We start from the raw sequence: 22,145 nt of genomic DNA, 5'->3' as shown, positions 1-22,145 counted from the left end.
ACTTCAGTGGCTCCAAAAGTATTTTTCCCCTCAGAAGTTGTTGACCCAGCAATGGGGATGAGAGAGAGCTCAGTATATGAAACTAAACCCTGCGACTGCCGGATCGATTCTCCCACAGACACGTGTTGATGCGCAAGTGTTACGCAGTGTGTTTGTCAAATGTAGTGAGCGGTCTGGGATGGTTAATGGTGTGTGAGTGTGGCCATATGGAGTATTTTGAGCTCACATTCCCCACATCAGGTCAATAAGGTCGGCCTGGAGTTCAGCGGTCAAAAGTTTTGACCTCGTGAAGTGAGATATAGAAAGGAGAGTGATATTCCCTTGTGTTTCGGCCACACACACGCTCTATCATTCTATACTAAGTCTTTGCAAATGCAAACACGCTTACACAAACAAGCACATGCAAAGTTTTATATTTTTAAGCAGTGAATGCGGAAGTCTCTTTGGATTCCATGCTGGACTTTCCCATGACAAATCCCTTTAGGACAACCCACTCCCTTTCCCCTTCTTTCTCTCTCTCTCTCTCTCCATCTTTGTGTCTCGCTGTCGTCTCTGCGCCACTCGATAGCTAGCTATACAACAGTTCCTGTTCATTTTAGGGAAGCTAGGTTAAAACTTGTCAAGCTAGTTGAGTTCATCTTCAAAGTATGTTTCTGAAAATGTAGCTAGCTCTGCCACACGATACTTGCAAAATCTATTTATAGAGATAATTCACCCTTAAATGTAAATGCCATCATCATTTATTATTATGTACTATAGAAGTCAATGGTTGCCAGTGTAGATTGGTAACAATTGTGTTCAATAAAATATCTGCCTTCTCCGTGTGTGTTTGTGTTTGTGTGTGTGTGTGTGTGTGTACACTTTGTAGCACTAATTCCGAGTATGGGTCCCCATACTTGGCTACATGACACATCACATTCACATTCAAAACGTAATACAGTGTTTATTTGCTAATACCATGATTGATAGATCGATGGATGGATGAATAAAAAGACAACATACCGATCGATAGATGAGCGAAATTCTTTGAAATTCTGCTTCAAATGTATTTGTGTGATGGTGGCATGTGGTATTAGATCAAGTGGTCAAGGTTTAGCTGGTTAGCATGAACCAATTAACCCCTGCTGGTAGATACTGTAACTACACCATAAAGCATCTTTCTCCTTTACTTATTTTCTTCTAATCTGACTAGATGCAGTTTTTGCAACCAGTATAAACCCCGCCTCCCAAATTGGTTGGCATTTAGGTCTATTGTTGACCAGTTTTGTATTTTATTCTTAACTTTTATATATATATATATATATATATATATATATATATATATATATATATATATATATATATATATATATTTCAATGTGTGAAATAATAGTTTTCAACCCCATCTGTTGCATTGAGTTTAAATCTAGAGTGATGAGTCACATGACATTTACATCTTTGATGACTAGCGGATGGCAGCTGAGCAAGAACCACTGAGATGCAGATCTTCAGGTGTATTAGACATGAAGGTGGGGTCAGCTTCTGCATGTTTGTTTAAATATTTGTGTAGGTGTATTCCAGAAAGTCAAAGAGCGCAGTGGGTTTTATTTCGTTTGTGTGTTTTCTCCATCTCTATAATGCAGCACACGCGTTACTCTCTCTGCTCGGCTCAGTGTGAACGCTGCGCTGGTATTTCCTGTTTATGCTGTAGGAGAAATGCCCTTTGAACTTCTCCAACACGCACTCCCTCAGGACCCACAAGTTTTGCACTCCGGCCCCCTGTCCAGCCTCTCTCAGCATCCCTTTGTGTTCACCGCAAATCACACAATCGGCGTGGCCTGCACTCGCCAAGAAGTCTTTTGTGAGAGGGACTTGCGTGTTTCTGAATGAGTGTGTGTGAGAAACTCACCACCTGGGCATCACAGACGCTTTTCACCCCCTCGGATGATAAATGAGCTAATGTATTCATTAGTAATCACGGTTTAAGTCACCAATACATGCGGAGTGCTACAAGGAGGGCTAACATAATGTTATCCTAATATTTATACCAGTACACTTTCTTGACCGAGAAGACCCGAGAAGAATGATGTTTTGTTCCTTGTGTTGAGATTATTTACATGCCTGCGACGCTGTATTTACTCGACACCGTGAATAGATTGTTGACATTTGGCAATGAGACCGTAGACACAATGGGTGGGAAAGACCACAGCAGTCAGAGATACAGAGAGAGAAGTTTCTGTGAAAAAAGATCCAGATCAATAGGTGGACAGCAACTTGAATATAACAGAGTGTTTTTATAAATGAGCTCAGAGTGGAGCTTAAGGAATGGAGGGTTGTGCTTCTTTAGTTAATTCGGGGCCTCTCGGGGAGCTGAAGATGTGTAGTTTCACACGCCGTGAGTCTGATCTGATCGAGTCAAGCAGATCGAGAACGGTCCAGGGGAGTGGTGATCCAAGTTTGTGTGTGTGTTACAATGGCAAGACTTGCATTCCTGCTACTGTAACCCAGAGGAGGGCCAAAAGTAGCCGCCGTCCCCCTCCCTCACTCCCTCTCTCCTTGTCTTTCTCACCCTCCCTTCCTCCTTTCCTTCCTCGCTCTCTCACTCTCCCTCTCCGTACCACTCCGTAATTAAACGATCGCATGGTGACGCTAAGAATTTGAGCAGAAGTTAATAACCTACAGAATTACGGTTGTAATTGTAAAAACTGATATTTTGAACGGCGGGCACTTGCCTCTTCTCCACGATTTGGTGTTTTCTTCTGCGTCTCCAGCTGAGGGAGGTGTCCTCTACAATTCTCTGTCACCCCAAGCACCCTTACAGATGGCCGTGCCACCTCTGGGTATGCCAGAGGTAAGTATGTCTGCTGACCGTCTGCTCGAGCATATGCTATGCATCACTGTCTCAGGTGAGTTTAGACAGTCTTGCGCAACAGGTGTATCTCGGATGATGCAGTCGCTTGTATTGAGAATCTATTTTTGCTCCTATTTGGATCTTAATGGCTGCTTTGTTTCTTGTAATGTTGGTACACAAGGCTGCACATGTTGTGTGGTTTGTTTAGGAGCACTTATATAAAGTGGTTAGAAGTTCTTAAACTGATCCGTTAGTTGCAGCATGTGTTGTTTGATCACTGAGAGCTGCATTTCGTTTCGGTGGGTTTGAGGTGGCTAGGAAACTGCTAGTCTGGTGGAGTTCAGATTAGCGTGTGTGTACACAGAGTATCACTATAATCTGGATTAGTGGTTTGAGGTCTGAAGGTGGATTACACTGCTAATCAGCCCAAGAAAACATCAGCTAATGTTTTAAATTCTTGTGTGTTTGTTGCATGGGATGTTTATGGTTGCATATTGCTTTGTGTGTGTGTGTGTGTGTGTGTTTCTGGTCGTTGCTTGCAGGAGATCACAGTGGCATTATACAGGATGCTTTAGAATTTCAAGTGTTTCGTTGCGTTTGCAGGAACGTGTGTTTGACATGAGTTTTTGCATGTGTGCTGGAACATAAGTGGTTTTTGTGTTTTAAACCTACACAAATCCACACAAACTGTATACAACTAATTGTGTGCACATGTACTTTTATGCAAGTGTACACACCAAATGGAAACTTTTAAGTCATGCATAAGTTCATTCCAGTTGTTCAGCATGTGTGTTTAGGTGAGAGATAAGTGAATATAATTGTTACATGATGTCATGTATTGTTAGTATTATTTCACAATAGTGTTAGTATTGTTTGTTAATTTTGTTGTAATATTTTGATAGCATCACTATAGCAGTCCATAGTGGATTCCTGTTTTTCCACTCTGCTGGAACACACTGTCTGTTCAACCTTTCCTGTTGTGTTTCTCGGACACACTCCACAGCAGTGGCCTGTGTGTGTGTGTGTGTGTGTGTGTGTGTGTGCGTGTCTGCACATTTTTGTTATTGCTTTGATTGAAATCGTTACAAGCAGTTCTCTGGTACGAAAACAATTTCCTTAGACTAAGAAATATTAAAATGATTGTTTCTTTACCTAAGGCTCAAACACGTTGTTTAATCATCTTTGTTTTTTATTTGCATGTATGAACTATTCTTTGAATGAAAAATGAGAAAGAGGAAAGTACTATGCCAGTCTTGGCATCTCAACCACACATTCCTGTCTATTAGATATGGATAGATTACAGAGAGGGTCATGTTTATCTCTCAAGTACCCACAGGATATTGCCAGATATGCTTGAAAGCAAGAAGTAACATTCTTGTTACATGATAATTGTTTTCAACTTCATATTACAAAATAATTAAATTGTAAAATGGACTTTGCATGGTGTATGCACATTCACATTGTTGATTTTTTTATTGTTATTTTTCTCAGTAAAAATATTTCAATTGCATTTTTGCTGCTTTTTCAAACATTTGATTTCAGATTTCACAAATAATGGTTCCTACTATTGTGTGATGGGATTTTCTGTTTATGTAAAGCTGTGTTGTAGTCAAGAAGTTATATTTTCTTGGGCTTATCATGGACTTGAGAGCATGTAGACTAAGTACTCTTCTTGTCTGGGTCTTGACTCAAATGAAATGGTCTCATCTACAACACTGAGGCAGAGCATTTCAAATTGGTCACAAACAATTCCATTTTATTTTGGATTCTGTCTTCAAAAGCATCTACCTATGTAGGCAATAAAGACCAATGTGTGTTAACAGTATTCTTTTGTGTTTCAGGGACTCCGCTCAAAGATGGCAGCCTGCTCCTGGATCCAAGGCTGCCATGTTGGTGAAAGTTAACAGCATTGGAAGAAACCAGTCTCTTGGTCCAGCTACTGCCCACCAATTGCTCCACCTCAACCCCGCCAACACTAGCACTTCACCCAAACCAGGTTACACAGCGCAACTTGACAGAACCGGTCTGCTCAGCAAAATGGCTGTTCCTGGAGACTCCAAGCAGGGTTACCACCTCAAAAAGGGGGATGCCAACATCTGTCTGGTTTTGCCTCCTTCTAACTCTTCCTCTTACTCTGCCCACCAGCGCACTGGTGCAGGTACATCTCGCCCCTCCTCTCCTCAATACGGAGCTACACCCTCAGCGCCCATCTACGATGTACCTCCACCCATGGATCCCCCCATTTATGATGAACCCCCAGTGGAAATGGAAGTAGAAGGTGCGCACCACTTACACCGGGTTCCCTACTCCACCAGTCACAGCCTGCAGAGAGGAACCCAGCCTCCTAAACTCCTCCAGTTCCCCAATTCCAAACACATCTGCAGCTCTTCAGCTAGTGAGTACAGTCCGGCTGGCCGGGAATGCATCAAACACATGGTGAATGTGGATGCAGCTGCATCCAAGCATCAGCCCCAGACGTCTAACCCTATCGAGGGGCCTTCAAATCCAGCCAGTCCTCAAATCCAGCCCCAGTCTCCAGTCTCTGCCCAGATTAAGAAGGAAGTGTCTCTGGAGAAGAAGCAATCATGGAGGCTGTTGGAGCCCCGCCACAGCCGTCAAAGCAGTCTGGCCTCTCAGGAGTACCCAGGCTCTGCTGCCGTCACTTACCAGGACTCTGGCTACTCCACAGGGCCGTCCCCAAGTCTGAGAAGGAAGAACCGACGTCATGCAGCTCTGGGCACTGGGTCGGGTCGACCCGGGTCGGTGGGCAGCAGTGGGGAGTTAAATGCATTGAATGAGAAGCTAATGGCGGAAATGAGGGCGGTGGTAAACCGTTCCAATGCACTTCATGGAAGCAAGGCCAGTCTGGACACTGAGATGGGCTCAGAGGCCTCTGGAAGTACTGCCCGCTCCCTGATCAGTTCACTAAAGATGGGGGCAAGAGGGGGTGAATCAAGGGAGATTGTGACATCAAGTAACCGGTCACTCTATAGGGGTGGGGGCATCAACCACGGTGATGTCGTGTTGTCAGCACTGGTGACAGATGGTCTTGGAGGCCGGCAAAAAAGGACATATGAGAAAGTGGATTCGCTGGAGAGGATCATAACGTCACAGACTAGCTTGTCTTCCCCAGAACCACCAAGGTCACGCTCACAGGTACCAATGCTTTCTGCAGCTGTCCACTTGCTTATCCAGTGCAGCAACCTGGCCTATCCCCATTTCCACCAAATTTTACCTTTATTGCTTTTTTTTAAATCTCTTTTCTCCTCACATTCAATGGTCCCACTGTGTGAGTTCCTTGGAGTGGAAAACCAAAACAAGGCTTCCCATCCAGTCATTGTAGAAACTATGCAGGATATGGCGAGGCTTGGGGTTTCCTGAGCTGAAAGGGGTTTGAATATTCCATTCTAGGGAGATTTACTTTTTCGGTCTGTCAATGTGTGTGTGTTGTGCTTAGATTAATAGGATTGTACGAGGGCCAATTGTTGTTTTTCTCAGGAAGAAAATGTGCAAGAGTAAGGGGGGAAATGAGACCGGTGTGTTTAGTGAGCAAGAGATGGGGAGATGTAAAAGAGTCAAAAGTAAAAGATCAGCTGAAATGTGCGGGAATTTGATTGTTTGTTTGTGGAGGATATACATATGGGAATCTGGAAGCATGTAGGTCAGTGTAGAGATTGGGAACCAAATTACTTTTTCAGATTGTTGTCATGGTTGACTGTATTTCATGTAGAGTATGTTTATGTTGATGAACACATACTGGTCATAGCCTTTATTATTATGATACGTCCAAAGTATACTTCGTTTCTGTGTGTGTACACTAGTGTTTGGGTAGAGTTGAATGCGTAGCCTTTCAAAGTAGACTCCATTTCATAGAATGCGCGAATGCAGGTGGTCGACATATACGCTCTAGAAAGGGTCATCGTAGTCCAGTATTTGTGCTCTTTGGTTTCCGTCTTTGTAGTTTAATTTTCTACTGTAAATCAGCGGCCTTGGACAGTGTTGCCACACTGTGAAACTTAACTGATTAGTGCAAAACAAATTCAATGCGTATGTGCGACCTGCACAAACAAAGTAGATGTTACAAAGATCAGGTGGTGCATGTACTATTCTAGTGATGAAATTTGTGTCACACGCACTGGACACGGACCCTCGTGTGCAATTTGATCACGTCATTATGAACATACCTTCAGACTCTGCGTTTGATAGCATTTAGCATGCGTGTTAATGCTGTTCATGAAGTTATTCCCACACGAGTGCTGGAAAAACTGGAACATGAATTAACCTTAAGTCTGTGCTCCACCAGAAACAACCTGTCTGTTTTAAAACATAACAGAAACACAAGCCCCGCTGCTATTTGCAGAAGAATTGAGAAAGCAAAACGGAGACCGGCCCAGTCCCCTCATTCACTCAGCCAGGTGTTGTGGTTGTACGAGACAGTCGGCTCTTACAGCTTGCTGTGATTTGGCACGTTCAGCTAATGTGTTTCGATGTGTGTGCTGACAGTTTCATTTGTCATTAGTGTAGTGCTCCACATGTGTTTTGGCTTCTCCTGGGGAGCATAAGTTGGTGGAGTTAATATTATGGATCTTAATACACTAGGAGAGGTTTGTCATCATTTAAATGATTTAAATGATCACACCTGTAAAAGTTTATCAAAATGATCTTTTTCCCTAAGTATTACATAGGTCCATGTTAATCTTTATGAACAGATGATGACGTTTATTTAAATATGGCCAAATTGAAAAATGAACTTTATCTGCAGATTAGCCTATTCAGCCTCCTCTGTATGTCGTCTTGCCCTTTGGCTTTTTCTTCTTGCCTTCACATGCCTCATTACCTTCATCAGTCTTTCTCTCTCTCTCATACTCATATGTCTGATTAAAATACAACAATAAATGCAAAGGTTGTGAGGTTGGAAACATTGATTAGTGATTTGGTTCAGAGCAAGCTCATTACATCTTGATGGAGGGAGAACCTCACTAATATCCAGACGCATGGAGAATTTAATATGACCACATTGTTAAATCTGTATCACTTCGGGCACAGTGTCACATTGATGTAATGCCAGGAGGTGCCAAGGCATTAAAGGAAACCCTTATGTTACGGGAATATACCACAAATGTAATGTGCTGGATATATATGACACTGCATACACAGACGATGTCATGTTCATAACCTGTCAGCTCCCGACTCTTTTTGTAACCTTAATAATGTCAGCATGATTGGGGTTGATGGGTCATATGCTTGGCTGACTCAAGAACCAAAGGTCGTACATTTCTCAAAATAAATTTCAATGTTTTTGTAGATTTGTCTGCCCGACATTAAACTGTGGCACGGTGTGATATGATCACATTCACAATCTTAGTAAGCCATGATTCATTTATTCCACAAACGATGGTATCCAATTACAAGGTGGACATCACTTATCACAGTTTGAGTAGTATTTGTCTGGTCATGTGATTTCAAAATGGCTGCCTCCATGAAGTGACCCACCTGTTCAACAGCTTTTATTCTTTTTAAATGCCACAATCAACTGCAAGCTAATATAAAGATACATTTTTTTAATCCAACAGCAACATCAATCATAGAACCAAATAAACATTAGAACCAATTCCTGGCTTACATTTTTTTTTTTTGTTGCAATAATCCATTATACTTGGATGTACAGTTGCATCTCAATAAATTAGAATGTCGTGGAAAAGTTCATTTATTTCAGTACTTCAACTCAAATTGTCACATCAAGTTGTCACATCACATTTAACAAAACCCCACAAACCCCCAAATCTTGACAAATTAGAATATGGGGTGCAATGTCATCTCCTGGTGTTGGTCCATTGTGTTTTTTGAAAACCAAAGTCACTGCTCCCATTTAAAAAGATATTTTGGAGCACTTCATGCTTCCTTCTGCTGACCAGCTTTTCGAAGATGCTGATTTCATTTTCCAGCAGGATTTGGCACCTGCCACCACTGCCAAAAGACCCAAAAGTTGGTAATATGTCCATGGTGTTGGTGTGCTTGACTGGCCAGCAAACTCCCCAGACCTGGACCCCAGAGAGATGAGAAACAAGAGACCAAACAATGCAGAAGAGCTGAAAGCCACGGTCAAAGAAACCTGGGCTTCCAGACCACCTCAGCAGTGCCACAAACTGATCACCTCCACGCCATGCCGAATTGAGGCAGTAATTAAAGCAAAATGAGCCCCTACCAAGTATTGAGTACATGTACAGTAAATTAACATACTTTCCAGAAGGCCAACAATTCACTAATTTTTTTATTGGTCTTATGAAGTATTGTAATTTGTTGAGATGAATTGAGTGAATTGGTGGGTTTTTGTTAAATGTGAACCAAAATCATCACAATAAAAAGAACCAAAGACTTGAACTACTTCAGTCTGTTCATTGAATTTATTGAATACACGAGTTTCACAATTTGAGTTGAATTACTGAAATAATTGAACTTTTCTATGACTATTCTAATTTACTGAGATGCACCTGTTTGCTTCAATATGAAAGAAACACATTTTTAGAAATACTATTGATTTATATGTGTGTATGTGAATATTTTTACATGAGAATAAACTACATTAAATTCGGTCATCAAATTCATTTTATTAGTGTAAAAGAAATAGGGTAGGGGGGTTTGTAGCATTAATGAATTGGAAAAGAGGGAGGAAGAAGGAGAAAGAAGAGAGGAGGCAGTAATGAAGTAAGTATTGAAGTAAGGATGTGATTTCCATATTGGGTCACCTATTTAGGGAGTGAGCGTAATCTATGTGAGTGTTTCCAAATTTCTGCAGGGAAAGTAAGTAAGCCAATCAGCTGCAACCTACGCAACACACAGACTCAGATTCAAGTTCCTGCGGCATTCATGATGGTGCAAATAAATGCTAGAACAGCTGCATCCATACGGACATCTTTCTGTTTCTCAATCTCTCTTTTTGTGTCCAGACAGGAACACTGGAATCCAACACTCAGCAGGACGTCTCGCCCCAGGACTGTGACCATGACAGAGCGGGTCGCGGAACTGCCCACCTCAGCCATAAAAACAACAACAACAGTCCCCCTCCTTCCGTTGGCGGCGGGGGTTCTGGTTACCAGTACCCATACACCACCCTCTGCAAACCTACACCTGACGCCAACATGGAGGACTGGGCCAGCAAGAACCTTAACCAGCACACGCAGGGCCTGTTTCGCCGGCGCGTCTCCATTGCTAATATGCTCTCGTGGAACCGTGGCTCCATTAAGAAACCCATGCTGGTCACCAGCGACCGGTCTGTCAAAAAGGAAGCCTGCGAGATGTTCAAGCTGGTCCAGGCCTACATGGGCGACAGGCCGGCCAGGTTGGACAAACGCCACGCGGCCCTTCAGGTGGTCACGAAGTGCTGGGGGATGCAAGGCTTGAGGGACGAACTGTACGTGCAGTTGGTGCGACAAACCACAGGAAACTTGAGTTTGAGGAGTTTGGAGGCGGGCTGGGAGATGATGGCCATCAGCCTAGCGTTCTTCTCACCTTCGCCCAAGTTTAGGCGCTACTTGGAAGGCTACATCCAGCGACACCTTGAGCCCAGTAATGATAAGAAAAGTAAGTCATTTCAAATATTTATTATAGATAAATGCAACTTGGTCTGGGGTTTTATGTCTAATGCAGATTCATTCATACATTTATAAGTGTCCAAATACTTAAGCCAAATAGGGCCAGTGTATGTCTTGGATAGTCCAGTGTTTTGGTTTGTGGGATAGGCAAAGGACACACACAGGGGAGTGTTTATATTTTAGGCTGTCCCATATGGATTTAAAGCCCGAAACACTTACAGGATATACATACAAACAGAGCAGGCCAATATTGGTTACAGTGCTAAAATGGTTATGGCACTGTGCCTACCCAGACAGGATGTAACACTGCGGAGGAGAGAAAAATAAATGGCAGGGGTTACTGCAGGTCAGACGTCCCAGGTCATGGAACAAAAAAAGTCATCTATTGTTCAGGCAGACTGTCGGAGCATACGAGTGTTCACAATTAACCGTTTTATTGTATCTGACAGTACTGCAGCACATCATGGAGCGGCAGGACATAAAAAACAAGAAGCATTCAAAATCCAGGAAGAAGAGGAGACAGAACAACGAGGAAGAAGAGGATAAAGGTGAGTCATTTGCAAAGACAATCAGGAACACATGTGTACATTATCTATCTATCTATCTATCTATCTATCTATCTATCTATCTATCGTTTGTTCGGTCTATAACGAGGTAACACATTTGGCTGAGGAGGGAGCGTATTAATGATGCAGTGGGTCCGCTGGTGGAGGAGGACCACTCGGAGAGAGAGAGCAGCTGGCTGAACACAGAAGGGGAGTATCCCCTTCCCCTCTCGCTCTCTCACTCTCTCTTTTTAAAGATTAAAGCTTTGAGCAACAAGACGTTCTGCGAGTCCCACGCTTCTCTGGCCCGCAGCCAGACTGCGCAGGCAAAGAGAGAGAGAGAGTATGTGGGTTGAGAGGCAACAAAGATCCTGAGAACGTCTTTCAGTCTTGAAGCGAGAGTGATAGGAGATGGAGAGAGAACGAAGAACAGGCAAATTGAAAGCCCCCAAAAAACCCAGAGAACGGGACATTTTGATCAGGTTACAGCCTCAGTGGCTGCCGTCCAACTTAACCCTCAGCTAGTTCTTTTATCTCTCTTCTATATCCCTCTCGCACACAGTGAGTCTTTCTCAAGAGCCCCGCTCCAAAACAAGGAGTGTGACGAGACAGCTCTGCGTGGGCTCTTAATAATGCAGCTCCAGCCTGGCCTCGGTTAATTACACTGTGCGCTGACTTCACAGGGGCAGTGCCACAAGACATGTGCTCACTACACTATCCCCAGTTAAGTAATGACCACTGCCACTGTCTGAGGCGGAAGTGCAAGGCTAGATACAGTATCATTTAGTACTGAATAGTTATTACAGAGGCAGCACATCTGCAACAACAGCATTACCACATTACAGATGCACTCCTTTAGATTCAGTGTTTGATTTCCGTTGGACTGCAGCAGACTAGGTTTCATGTGCCACTGTCTTAAAATCAACAAGATGATGGTCTTTGAACTTCATGGTCAAGATTACAGGATTTGTGGGAGGACTTGTGGCGGCATCATTGTTTGTACGAGTGATGAGTTGCAGCTGAGCCAGAAAAACAGTGGCCTTTCAAATCCCAGCGTCATGTGTGTATGTGGAAGACAAATGTCAGGAATGGTGTTGTGGGTCTAGTGGACTGAAAGTACAAAAGAAACAAATTCATTTGTGTTCATTTGTCTCATGAGATGACTGAAGCGCCGCCGGTTTACGGTAGTCATCCAAAGCATTGTTTTGGCTTTAAAAAAACTGTGTTGGAATATATTTGATCATGTCATTTATTCCTGTGATGCAGAGCTGAATTTCCAGCACTACTCCAGTGTTCAGTGTCACGTGATCCTTCAGAAATCATCCCGATAGGCTGATTTGCTGCTTAAGAAATAAATCATGATACATTTAATTCAATGCATCCTTGCTGAATTAAATGATTCATTTCAAGGAATCATACAGACCCCAAATGGTGAATCATTCCCTTGTTATAAATTCACTGATTTTATTCCTACGTACCAAAACTGACCTCTATAATGCTGAGTGCTAGTGATGAAAAGATGAAGGGAAGAGGGTCATACATCAGGAAATGTAAGGATAAACACCTCAGAGGGAAAGAACAGTTCATTGAACCGCTGTAAAATAGAGGCTGTGTCACAGAGAAGTGAGAAACATCTGACCTGCTCGTCTAACACCAGTTAACAGCGCCGTACACACAAGAGCTATAAATCTCACCATCTCTGTGATTCACAGACTGTGCCCGATGGCAATAGACTTGTTCTTATCAGGTCTGATTCTGGGAAACTTTAACGACAGTGTGCGTTTATCTGTTTTTATGAGGGTTATCTTCAGACATTTAACTGAAAGAAACATCATTTGTCTAGTCTTTTTTAGTTAAAAAAGACATCACTTGCCGTTTTACCGTAATAATTAGTGAAAATAATCTTACACTGAATATCTTTTACTCCATATTTGATGATGCGCTAGTACAATACACATTCAGATGGTTTCTCCAGCAATTCAGCATGCAGATTTTATGCCCATTTCATTTGACTGCATAATCCATCATGTTAAAGGGGGGGTGAAATGCTCATTTTCACTCAATATTCTGTTAATCTTGAGTACCTATAGAGTAGTACTGCATCCTTCATAACTCCAAAAAGTCTTTAGTTTTATTATATTCATAAGAGAAAGATAGTCTGTACCGATTTTCCCCGGAAAAACACGACCGGCTGGAGGCGTGACGTGTGGGCGGAGCTAAAGAATCAGCTTTTGCGTTGAGAGCGTTTGGAAGCTGTGACATTATCATGAGGACAAAACCATCATCCAAAATAAACCATGGCTTACAGTCAGATTCAGCGTATATTTATGATCCGGAATCAGATCCAGAGGCTGAAACTGAACGAAAGCAGCAGCAGCAACGACTCGCTCCGAGCGGGGCTCGAGCTCCGGGTCTCCGATGGGAGGCGGACGCACTGACAAGGAGGCAGAGATATTTGAAGCAGTTTTACTCACCGCCTGCGGTTCCAACACACGATCGTGAACCTTTTTCGTTGGGATTGCATCATCCTTAAGAAATAAACGATACGCAAATCCGTCGTCAAACTGGGCCTTGTTTGTAAAACAAGCATCTTCGAAATGCAGGGAACAAACACTTGCACAACTCCGTTGATTCTCTGTAAAAATAAACTCCATCCACTGGTCCCTTAATGCTGTTTTTTCTTTGGTAATCTGTGCAGGGTTGTCTTGCCCTGGCAACCAAAAACACACTTCTTTTGTGACTTTTCGCGACGCTCTCGCTCTGATCAGGCCTTGCTCAGCCTCTCAGTGCTCTGTTATACGGGAGCGTGCACTTCCGGCAGAAGTGCCTCAGGACCCATATAAGGAAATTCCGATCCATCTAACGTCACACAGAGCCATACTCGAAAAAAACTTTCCGAAACTTGTGACAAACCGGAAGGAGTATTTTTGGAACAGAAATACTCCTTCAAACGTACAACTTAATTTTTGAAACTTTGTCCATGTTTAGCATGGGAATCCAACTCTTTAACAGTGTAAAAAACTCAGTATGCATGAAATAGCATTTCACCCCCCCTTTAATCATGAAAACATAGCTTTTGGTTCGGACACTCATTTAGAGGTTTTTGACCTTTGCATAGAGTTCACAAGATATTTCAGCTGCTAAATTAAAGAAAAAATGCAAAAATTTTTGTTTTCATAGTCACCTTGTTTGACTGAGAATTTAGTCTTTTTAGATTTTTACCGTCAACATTTTTGGGACTCCCTCTTCCCCTCCGGATGTTTGTGTGAGCGTGTGAGTAACGGCTGTGAAGAGCCCTGAAGCCTCTCTGTGTCTGTTCTTACTGTCTCTCAGGCTTCGGCTCAGCCCAGTCAAACCTCCGTCACCTGTTCGCTGTAAATCTCTTTCAGACCCGCGTAACCACATAAGCTTGTTCAGCCAAAGAATGAGTCACGTTCCCAAGAAGAAACAAGGGAGGGAAGCGCTGTGAGAGTGAGTTTAATAAAACCGATAGCGCCTCGCACTGCGGTGTAGTTCCTAGAGGTCAGTGCTTATTAACCCAGAGTCACTGTATCGCTTTCACTTTTAATATCAGTGTGAGCCATGTTTCATGGATGACAGAATCCTTTACTGCTTTAAATGCTGCTTTCCTGCCAGTTTTTCCTATAACAGTTAAACTTGACGCCTCATGCACCTTGTAGCTGTGAGGAAACGTTCACATCTCACCCGAAATGTTCACTTCCAGCATTCTCTCAGCAGGACGTTGAATCAGGGTTTCAGTTTTCAGCTGCTGGAAACCACTTCTATGCATATGAGTCACTGTAGTTGAGTAAAAGAAGAAGCTCTGTCGGGTTCTGGATTGACTAGTAGCTACTTGCACAGCGCTTATGCCTCAGCGGTCTTTGTCTTTAGGTGACCTTCTGTGTTTGATCTCGTGCTTGGAACTGGATTGGTTGAGTGTCTGTGAAATGGTGTTGTTTGTGTTATTCCCATTTTGTGAGAGTCAAAACAACGCAGTCAAAGCTTTGGATTGGGGAAACTCTTGGAATGCCTGCGAAATCACTGCCACCCAAAGCCTTTCTCTTTCATAACATGCTCTGAAACTGTAGAAAATGAGTGGAGTGGATTGGCTTTGTTTCTAAAGACTTCTTTATTTATAAATCTCTTGGGAGAGAATTTTATGCTTGGGACTTTGATACGAGTCACAAGGCTCATTCATAAGCCAAACTGAAAAAACCTCGCGTTGGGTCACTCAGTGGTCAATGATGTCATTTCCTTTCAGAGTTCTGTCAGTGGTCAGTAATGTTGCATATTAATTGTCTTTGACAGGTCTTCCCATCAGCACTTACGCAAAGTACTGCTACCGAAAGCTGCAAAAAGTGGCCATTACTGGGGGCAAGAAGGTAAGAGTCGTTTTTTTAATGGAAAAATTTATGACATTTCCCTATTTTTAGATTTAAATTACATTTACTGGCAACTTCCACTTAAAGTAAATTTGCAAAGACACAAGTAAATACTAATAACTCTTTTTAAAGTCATCTTAAGATAATCTCCAAATTAAAAATGCATTTTTTCATACTTTACATTATAATGTGACGCCTAAATTCACTTACAGCGTTTCAAATGATTTTAGTTTTTAGTGTTTATTCGATTTATTTACAGTTTCTTTCTTCTGTTCAACATAAAAGATATATTTAAAGGATGTTGACTTCCACAGCATTTTAGTCACTGATTGTTTGGTTGCACATATTCTTCAGAATATCTTTTTTAATGTTCAACATAACAGAAAAACTTGAGGATGAGTAAATTATGACAGAATTGGCATTTTCGATTGAACTATCTTTTTAATATCGGACATTCAATCGCTTATCGGCTATAACATTCAAATTATTATCAGCTTATTGTATCGTCAAAATGTGTGTGTGTGTGTGTTTCATTTTTAATACATTTCTGCTTCGGTTCTTGATGGCAGCATCAGCTCGAAACATGCTCAGTGTCTCCTAACTTAGTTCAACCAGACAGAGAAATTGGACGATTGCGTCATGTGATGTCAAATGTAATTAAAAACAGATTTTCCTGGGAGTATAGTTTGTTTATAGATGCCAGCACTGCTGTTAGATGGTACCCAGGAGTCTCCGAATGGTCAGAAGAAGCAGTATATGGTGCAGCAGCCGTCTAAAATTGGTCACATCTGTGAGCAATCACAGCACACACCGTGAGAATTACTAATCCACTAACCCAAACTAAGAAGAAAAGGTTACAGCAACCCCTCAGGCCCCTCTGTAAGCCCTGTCCATGAGTTACGTCCATGCACACGCTTCACTGCTAACAGCACTGGCATTGGAAGAAGCCGTTTCCCTGCCTGTTTGTCCTTTCAGCAGTCAGTCCCACCCTGTAATCAGCCATCCCACCTCTGTCTCCAGCGCTTTTACTGGGTGGGCTATTATCAGCGCTGATCTTTCATATTGTGTCACAGCTGAGACGGTGTCCGTCTGTTCCACATAGTTATGAGGGAAACACTTGGTCAGATCCACAGATGGTTCGTGTGTCAGTGGAGGGTTGACATTCGTTACGTCAAAACTTCTGTTTTGTGCTGGAACCGTTCAGGCAAACATGAGGATTCTGCCATCATTCATCCTCACGTTTTTTTCTTTCTTTTGCACGCAAAGGATGCATATAAAGAGCACAGACAAAACATGACATAAAAGTTAAAAACACTAGAAAAGTAGTTTGGGTGATATTAACGTTCTGGTCAACGCCAATATGCTGATAATTATATTCATTTTCAGATAACTGATAAATATCTAATATTAAAATAATGTACTATTTTGTCTAAATAAATAATACATAGTACTTTAAAAACGAAAATCATTTAAGTACTATAAGTGAATTTAGGCATCATAGCATTTATAATGTGTGAAAAATGGATATTAATTTTGAGAGTTACAAACATTACATTTAACGGTATAAATAAAAAGTGGATGAGAGCAAATGTGAGTTTCTGTTAAATATACAACACTGGGCTGATATTAAGAAGAAAAAAACTAAACTAGTTAACATTTTGGTGGTTTTTTTTAAAGATATTAATACTTTTTATTTAGCTAGGATGGATTCATTTGATAAAAAAAGTACCTAAAAATACTTGCATTATTTTTCATGTATTTTTCAAAAGTATCATGGTTTACACAAATATATGAAGCAGCAGTTTTCAATTACTGTTCTATTACATTACTGTTTTACTGTATTTTGATCAAATAAATGCAGCCTCAAGAGGCTTCTTTCAGAAACATTTAAAAAAATTCACCCCCCTCCCCAAACTTAGTAGTGAATTGATAAGAGTTATATTGTTCATAGAGTCGATATAATGTGATATCACCAAATTGTATTATCTCTCTTGTTCAAATCGCAATGGCAAAGTATGTACTCCATCTCTTGTTCTGTCTGTAGGGTCTGAAGAAGCCCACTCTGGAGGAGATTGATCACAGTCGGAACGCCATCGTGACCCCGTCTCTGTTCGGCAGCGCTCTGGAGGAGATCATGGAGAGGCAGAGTGAGCTCTTCCCCGAGAGGAAGCTGCCCTGGGCGCAGGTGCAGCTCTCTCAGTGTGTGCTGGCCCTGGGTGGAGCCCAGACCGAGGGCATCTTCAGGTGGGACACGGAAACAAGAAAGAGTGTTCACAGTGTGTGTGTGCACTTTGGATGGGTTAAATGCAGAGCATGAGTTCTGAGTATGGGTCACCATACTTGGCTGTGGCTCCACCTTGTGGTCAAGTGATCCAGCACACTATTCCTAGCCTGGTCCCACATGGTGCATGTCCAAATGCTCCTCAAGAATTTAGGGTGTCCCGTTTGTCATTTTATGATTCAGTAGGCCCCTTCATTGCTACAGTGAGGGGAGTATTTATGTGTATCATAAGCAGTCTTGGCTGAAGCGGTCGTCTTTCTCCTGCAGAGTCCCGGGGGATATTGATGAGGTGAATGCTCTCAAGCTACAGGTGGACCAGTGGAAACTTCCAGACAACCTCTCTGATCCCAGTGTCCCTGGTGAGAACATCAAACATTCACATTTATATCTCAAACTGCACTGACATAGAGAAAGTGTGCATCTGTGAGACCTTTAGACCAGAGGTTTTCAACCTGCTTGATTTGAAGACCCCATGTTGTCCGCTATATCCCCAAATATATGGGTTATTATACAGTATATTCTGTATTTTTACTATATATTTATGACAAAACCATTTTTTTCTGTGCTTCTTCTTTGCAGAAACCAGGGTTATTGCTCTATTAAATGCATTTTGTGATTCCAGAAAGTTTTACAAACCATTGTAATTGACATGGAAAATGTGATTATTTATTTTTTTAGCATTTTAATTTAGATTTTTTATATTATGTTAATAATATGTATTAACATATTCATATAATAATTGCAATTAATATTTATAATTTATTAATTAAATACTCCTGCAGCCCCCTGGTTGAGATCCACTGATTTAGACAGAGTAGTTAATGTGTTACTTTAGCTAGTTTAGTTACTTTCACATTTTTCGTTTCTGGTGATTGTTGTAGGAGGAGGATAACTGTTCAGTCAACAAAATACTGAAAATATGTCTTTCCACAAACTTTCAGCAAACAAAAAATATAGCCTGTTTAGTCCTTGATAGCCTGATAGCTGTTTAGTATCTATTATACCGATAAAAGTTGATGAATTATTGCAGATATACAGTATGCATTAAATATTTAGTCTTTCTCTTCATGGAAGACAAACCAAGAATAATGGGCACATGTTTCAAACACTCTCTAGAATGAAAACAATCCGCTCACACTAATAACACCTGTCACTGGTTATTAATAACAAGTAGCAATTTAGGGTTTCGCTTCGAAATTTAGATTACAGTTGACAAGTTTGTTGATTTGTTGTTCTCTCTGTCTGTCTGTGTGTCAGCGTCTCTGTTGAAGCTGTGGTACCGAGAGCTGGAGGAGCCGGTGATTCCTCAGAGCTTCTACAAGCAGTGCATCAGTCACTATGAAGATCCCGACGCAGCCATCGGTGTGGTGCAGTCGCTCCCGGAGCTCAACAGACTCGTGCTCTGCTACTTCATCAACTTCTTACAGGTAATGTCCTGCCATGTGAACACAACCCTGCGGTGAAATACACAACGACAACACTTACTTCAACACCTAATCTCTCTCTCATGCCAGGTCTTTGCTCAGCCGGTGAATGTGAGTAGGACTAAGATGGATGTGAATAATCTGGCGATGGTCATGGCTCCAAACTGCCTGCGCTGTCAGTCTGACGATCCTCGAGTCATCTTTGAAAACACGCGGAAAGAGATGTCCTTCCTCCGCATACTCATCGTCCACTTGGACACCAGCTTCATCAAGGGCTTAATCTGAGAGTTCTTCGTTATTTTGCGCCATCTGAGTTTTCCATCTGAGAATCCTCTGTAAGCATCATAATATTAGTTCGGACAATGTCTAAACTGATCCAGCTTTGGCTCAATGTGAATCATCCTGACTCTTATGACTCTTCTTGAAGCCTGACATTATTTGAACTGCATCAATTGACTCCACAACGAAACAAATGCACGAGGTTTGTCTTTTGGGGTTTTGATATTTCTTCTGTCTTTTGTATTGATTAGCAGGGAAATACATCCATTGGACAATCATAATAACACACATGCAATATGACCTGCAGCGTATATCCTTAATTTAATATGGTATGAGTGTTCTGATTATTTGATAGGATGTTTGTAAGCTCAAGTATGAGTGTGGGGAGAGTTACTGGCTTCAGTTTATGTTTGCACGGCTGAGTATAAGCAAGAAAAGCTGAATTAATGTTGCAGAGCTGGGGACCACAAAGACAGCTCTGAAATACTTCACATGGTGGTCAGAGCTTGAGGTCTGGTGCCTTACGTGAGAACGATCGCTGATGTATAAGATGAATAACTGCCCATGAACATAAACACACCCTCCATGTTTCTGACTCCAAATGAACTGGTACAGTCTGTCCCTCACAGTACTTTTCCCAGTCGTCCCATTTGGAAATAGAAGATCACACTTCCAGACGTGGTTTGGCTACATCAAAGAGGATAATGCAGAACTAAACTGTAGAAAACTGAACCAGGAACCAGATTGGAACCAGGAACTGTTCCTCTCCCAAGATTTCAGTTAATCCAGCAGCTCCAACATCTGTGTTTTTCATATTTGCCCACAATGCCCAGGCTGAATAAAGAGGAGACTTAGGCCAGAACCATACTCTAAAAGTACTAAATATGCAAATACAAAAACACACCAAGACATTCATACTGTTTCTGTTCCACTAATATTAAGCAATTAAAGAGACTAATGATCATTGGTCAAATAGATGAATAGCTCCACCCCAAACTCACGCCATTGGTTGAGCTGTTACCATGTCAGCCTAGTAGTCTAAATGTTTAAACAACATGTTTACATTTTTCAGGGGAATCAAATTACAAATGACTTGCATATAGTTGTCGCTGCATTATTTTGGGATATAGGAAAGTACGTAAACCTTGACGAGGAGTTTTGCGTTACTGTGGCCATACTGAATTTACCTGAAGTGGAGATATATACCCTTTATATAACCCTCTACACTCATTCACTATTTCCTAAATGAGTCCACTGATAAAGTCCACTTGAAGAAGTGAACGAGCTGGAAGCGGAGTTCAGTTGGTGCTACACTTAAGTGGTTAGCCATTGAGTGTACATCAGTCGTACACTTGTTGTTCCAGGCCTTCACATCAACACTTACAGCATCTGGACATGGGGAAATCACAGTCCATTCTTGATCCTTTACTCAAAACTGAACTTCCTTGATTCATCTCTGATTTCCAATCATACACATTTCCTATTGATATAATGTGGGATCCCCAATAGCTGTGCCTGTGCTTCTGTATACAGACCTCTCATCTAAATGATCGTTGTGTTTATGAAGCTCAATGGTGAAAGTAAACAAGCCCCTTCCTTGTTGCACTTCCCCCTCCGTTCCTTCGGCTTCCTGTGGGTCTGTGTCATCTCTGCAGAGACTGAGACTCCTCCTGCACTCTTACTGTAAATGAGTTCGTCTTATTATTATTTTTTGCTCTCTGTGTGAGAAGACATCAGTGAATTATGGATGTGTGTTTAAAATTTGCATAGTTTCATAAAGAACTCTGAAATAAAATTTGTAACATGCACAGAGCAAGAGTTTGCCAGGTGCTTAAATGCAATAACCTCAGTCCTACAGACTATCTTTTTTTCATATCATACTGTACATTTCTTCAGTTTAGCACAAATTGAATGCAATGATTGGCTCATCTGCTGCTTAGTTTGAGAGATAATAAAATATATGCACTAGTTTTATATCATACAATGTCACTTTATTGCAAAGAGAGAGAGAGAGAGAAATCATTTTAGATTACATTTGATTAATAAAACCCGTGAGAGCATCTAGAAGCTTCTTAGACAAGGGTACAGAATAGGAAAAGCTACTTTGCTACTGACCTCTTGTGGCAAAGTCAGTGCAGTGTAACATGATGCGAACTAATGTAATGAAGCTTATGTCATATTCTGAAAACACTACCAAATCTCAAACAAAAATACTTTAAGAATGGCCACATGTATAACCAAGTAAAAAAAAAAAAATCTTGAGATCTGCACATTTATATTCGTTTCCACATGGGGATGACCTATTATTACAATACTTTTTTAATTATGTTTTTCTCCAAAAACACATAAGGCCTAATCTGCAAATTAGATGTGATCTATAGACACATTGTATACAGTTCCCATACATATTACATAAAGTTAAATAGTACATTAAATCATTCCGATATATATTTCATTATATAGTTAAGTATAATCTTTGTATGAAATTTGGTTAAAAATAGCATGACACCTAAAAACCTGTTGGTGAATGAAAAAAAAAAGTTTTTGCCTACACATGTTGTTTCATGCCTAATTATTATTATTATTATTATTGTTAATAACTCAGTCCTGGCATCCGCTACAAAGGATTTAGAATAAAATATATATATATATATATATATATATATATATATAAATGTATATATATATAGGCTATATATATATATATATATATATATATATATATATATATATATATATATATATATATATATATATATATATATATATAGGCTATATATATATATATATATATATATATATAAATGTTTTT

The 22,145-nt window shown here is 41.1% G+C and overlaps 1 protein-coding gene across 1 annotated transcript; it reads left to right on the top strand.

The window, feature by feature from the left end:
* Window positions 1-2,853: 2,853 nt before the first annotated feature.
* On the top strand, window positions 2,854-21,279 carry LOC113079828 (rho GTPase-activating protein 39-like). Its single transcript, XM_026252051.1, has 9 exons — window positions 2,854-2,885; window positions 4,672-5,986; window positions 9,778-10,411; window positions 10,872-10,970; window positions 15,276-15,349; window positions 17,394-17,593; window positions 17,898-17,989; window positions 18,888-19,057; window positions 19,145-21,279. Exons 1-9 carry the CDS (start codon window positions 2,869-2,871, stop codon window positions 19,337-19,339), a joined length of 2,796 nt encoding a protein of 931 aa, XP_026107836.1. The 5' UTR covers window positions 2,854-2,868; the 3' UTR covers window positions 19,340-21,279.
* The last annotated feature ends 866 nt before the right edge of the window (window positions 21,280-22,145 follow it).

This window comes from Carassius auratus, unplaced genomic scaffold (assembly GCF_003368295.1).
Source record: "Carassius auratus strain Wakin unplaced genomic scaffold, ASM336829v1 scaf_tig00029390, whole genome shotgun sequence".
In the NCBI taxonomy this organism is placed as follows: Eukaryota; Metazoa; Chordata; class Actinopteri; order Cypriniformes; family Cyprinidae; genus Carassius; species Carassius auratus.
The sequence above is the reverse complement of the archived record's forward strand: the minus strand, read 5'-3'. Positions and strand labels throughout refer to the sequence as shown.

What these genes read in the sequence shown, in the direction of transcription:
- LOC113079828 (XM_026252051.1), top strand. An exon ending in CACCAAGGTCACGCTCACAG is followed by an intron (nt 5,987 to 9,777) that starts GTACCAATGCTT and finishes TTTTGTGTCCAG; the next exon opens with ACAGGAACACTGGAATCCAA. An exon ending in GCCCAGTAATGATAAGAAAA is followed by an intron (nt 10,412 to 10,871) that starts GTAAGTCATTTC and finishes TGTATCTGACAG; the next exon opens with TACTGCAGCACATCATGGAG.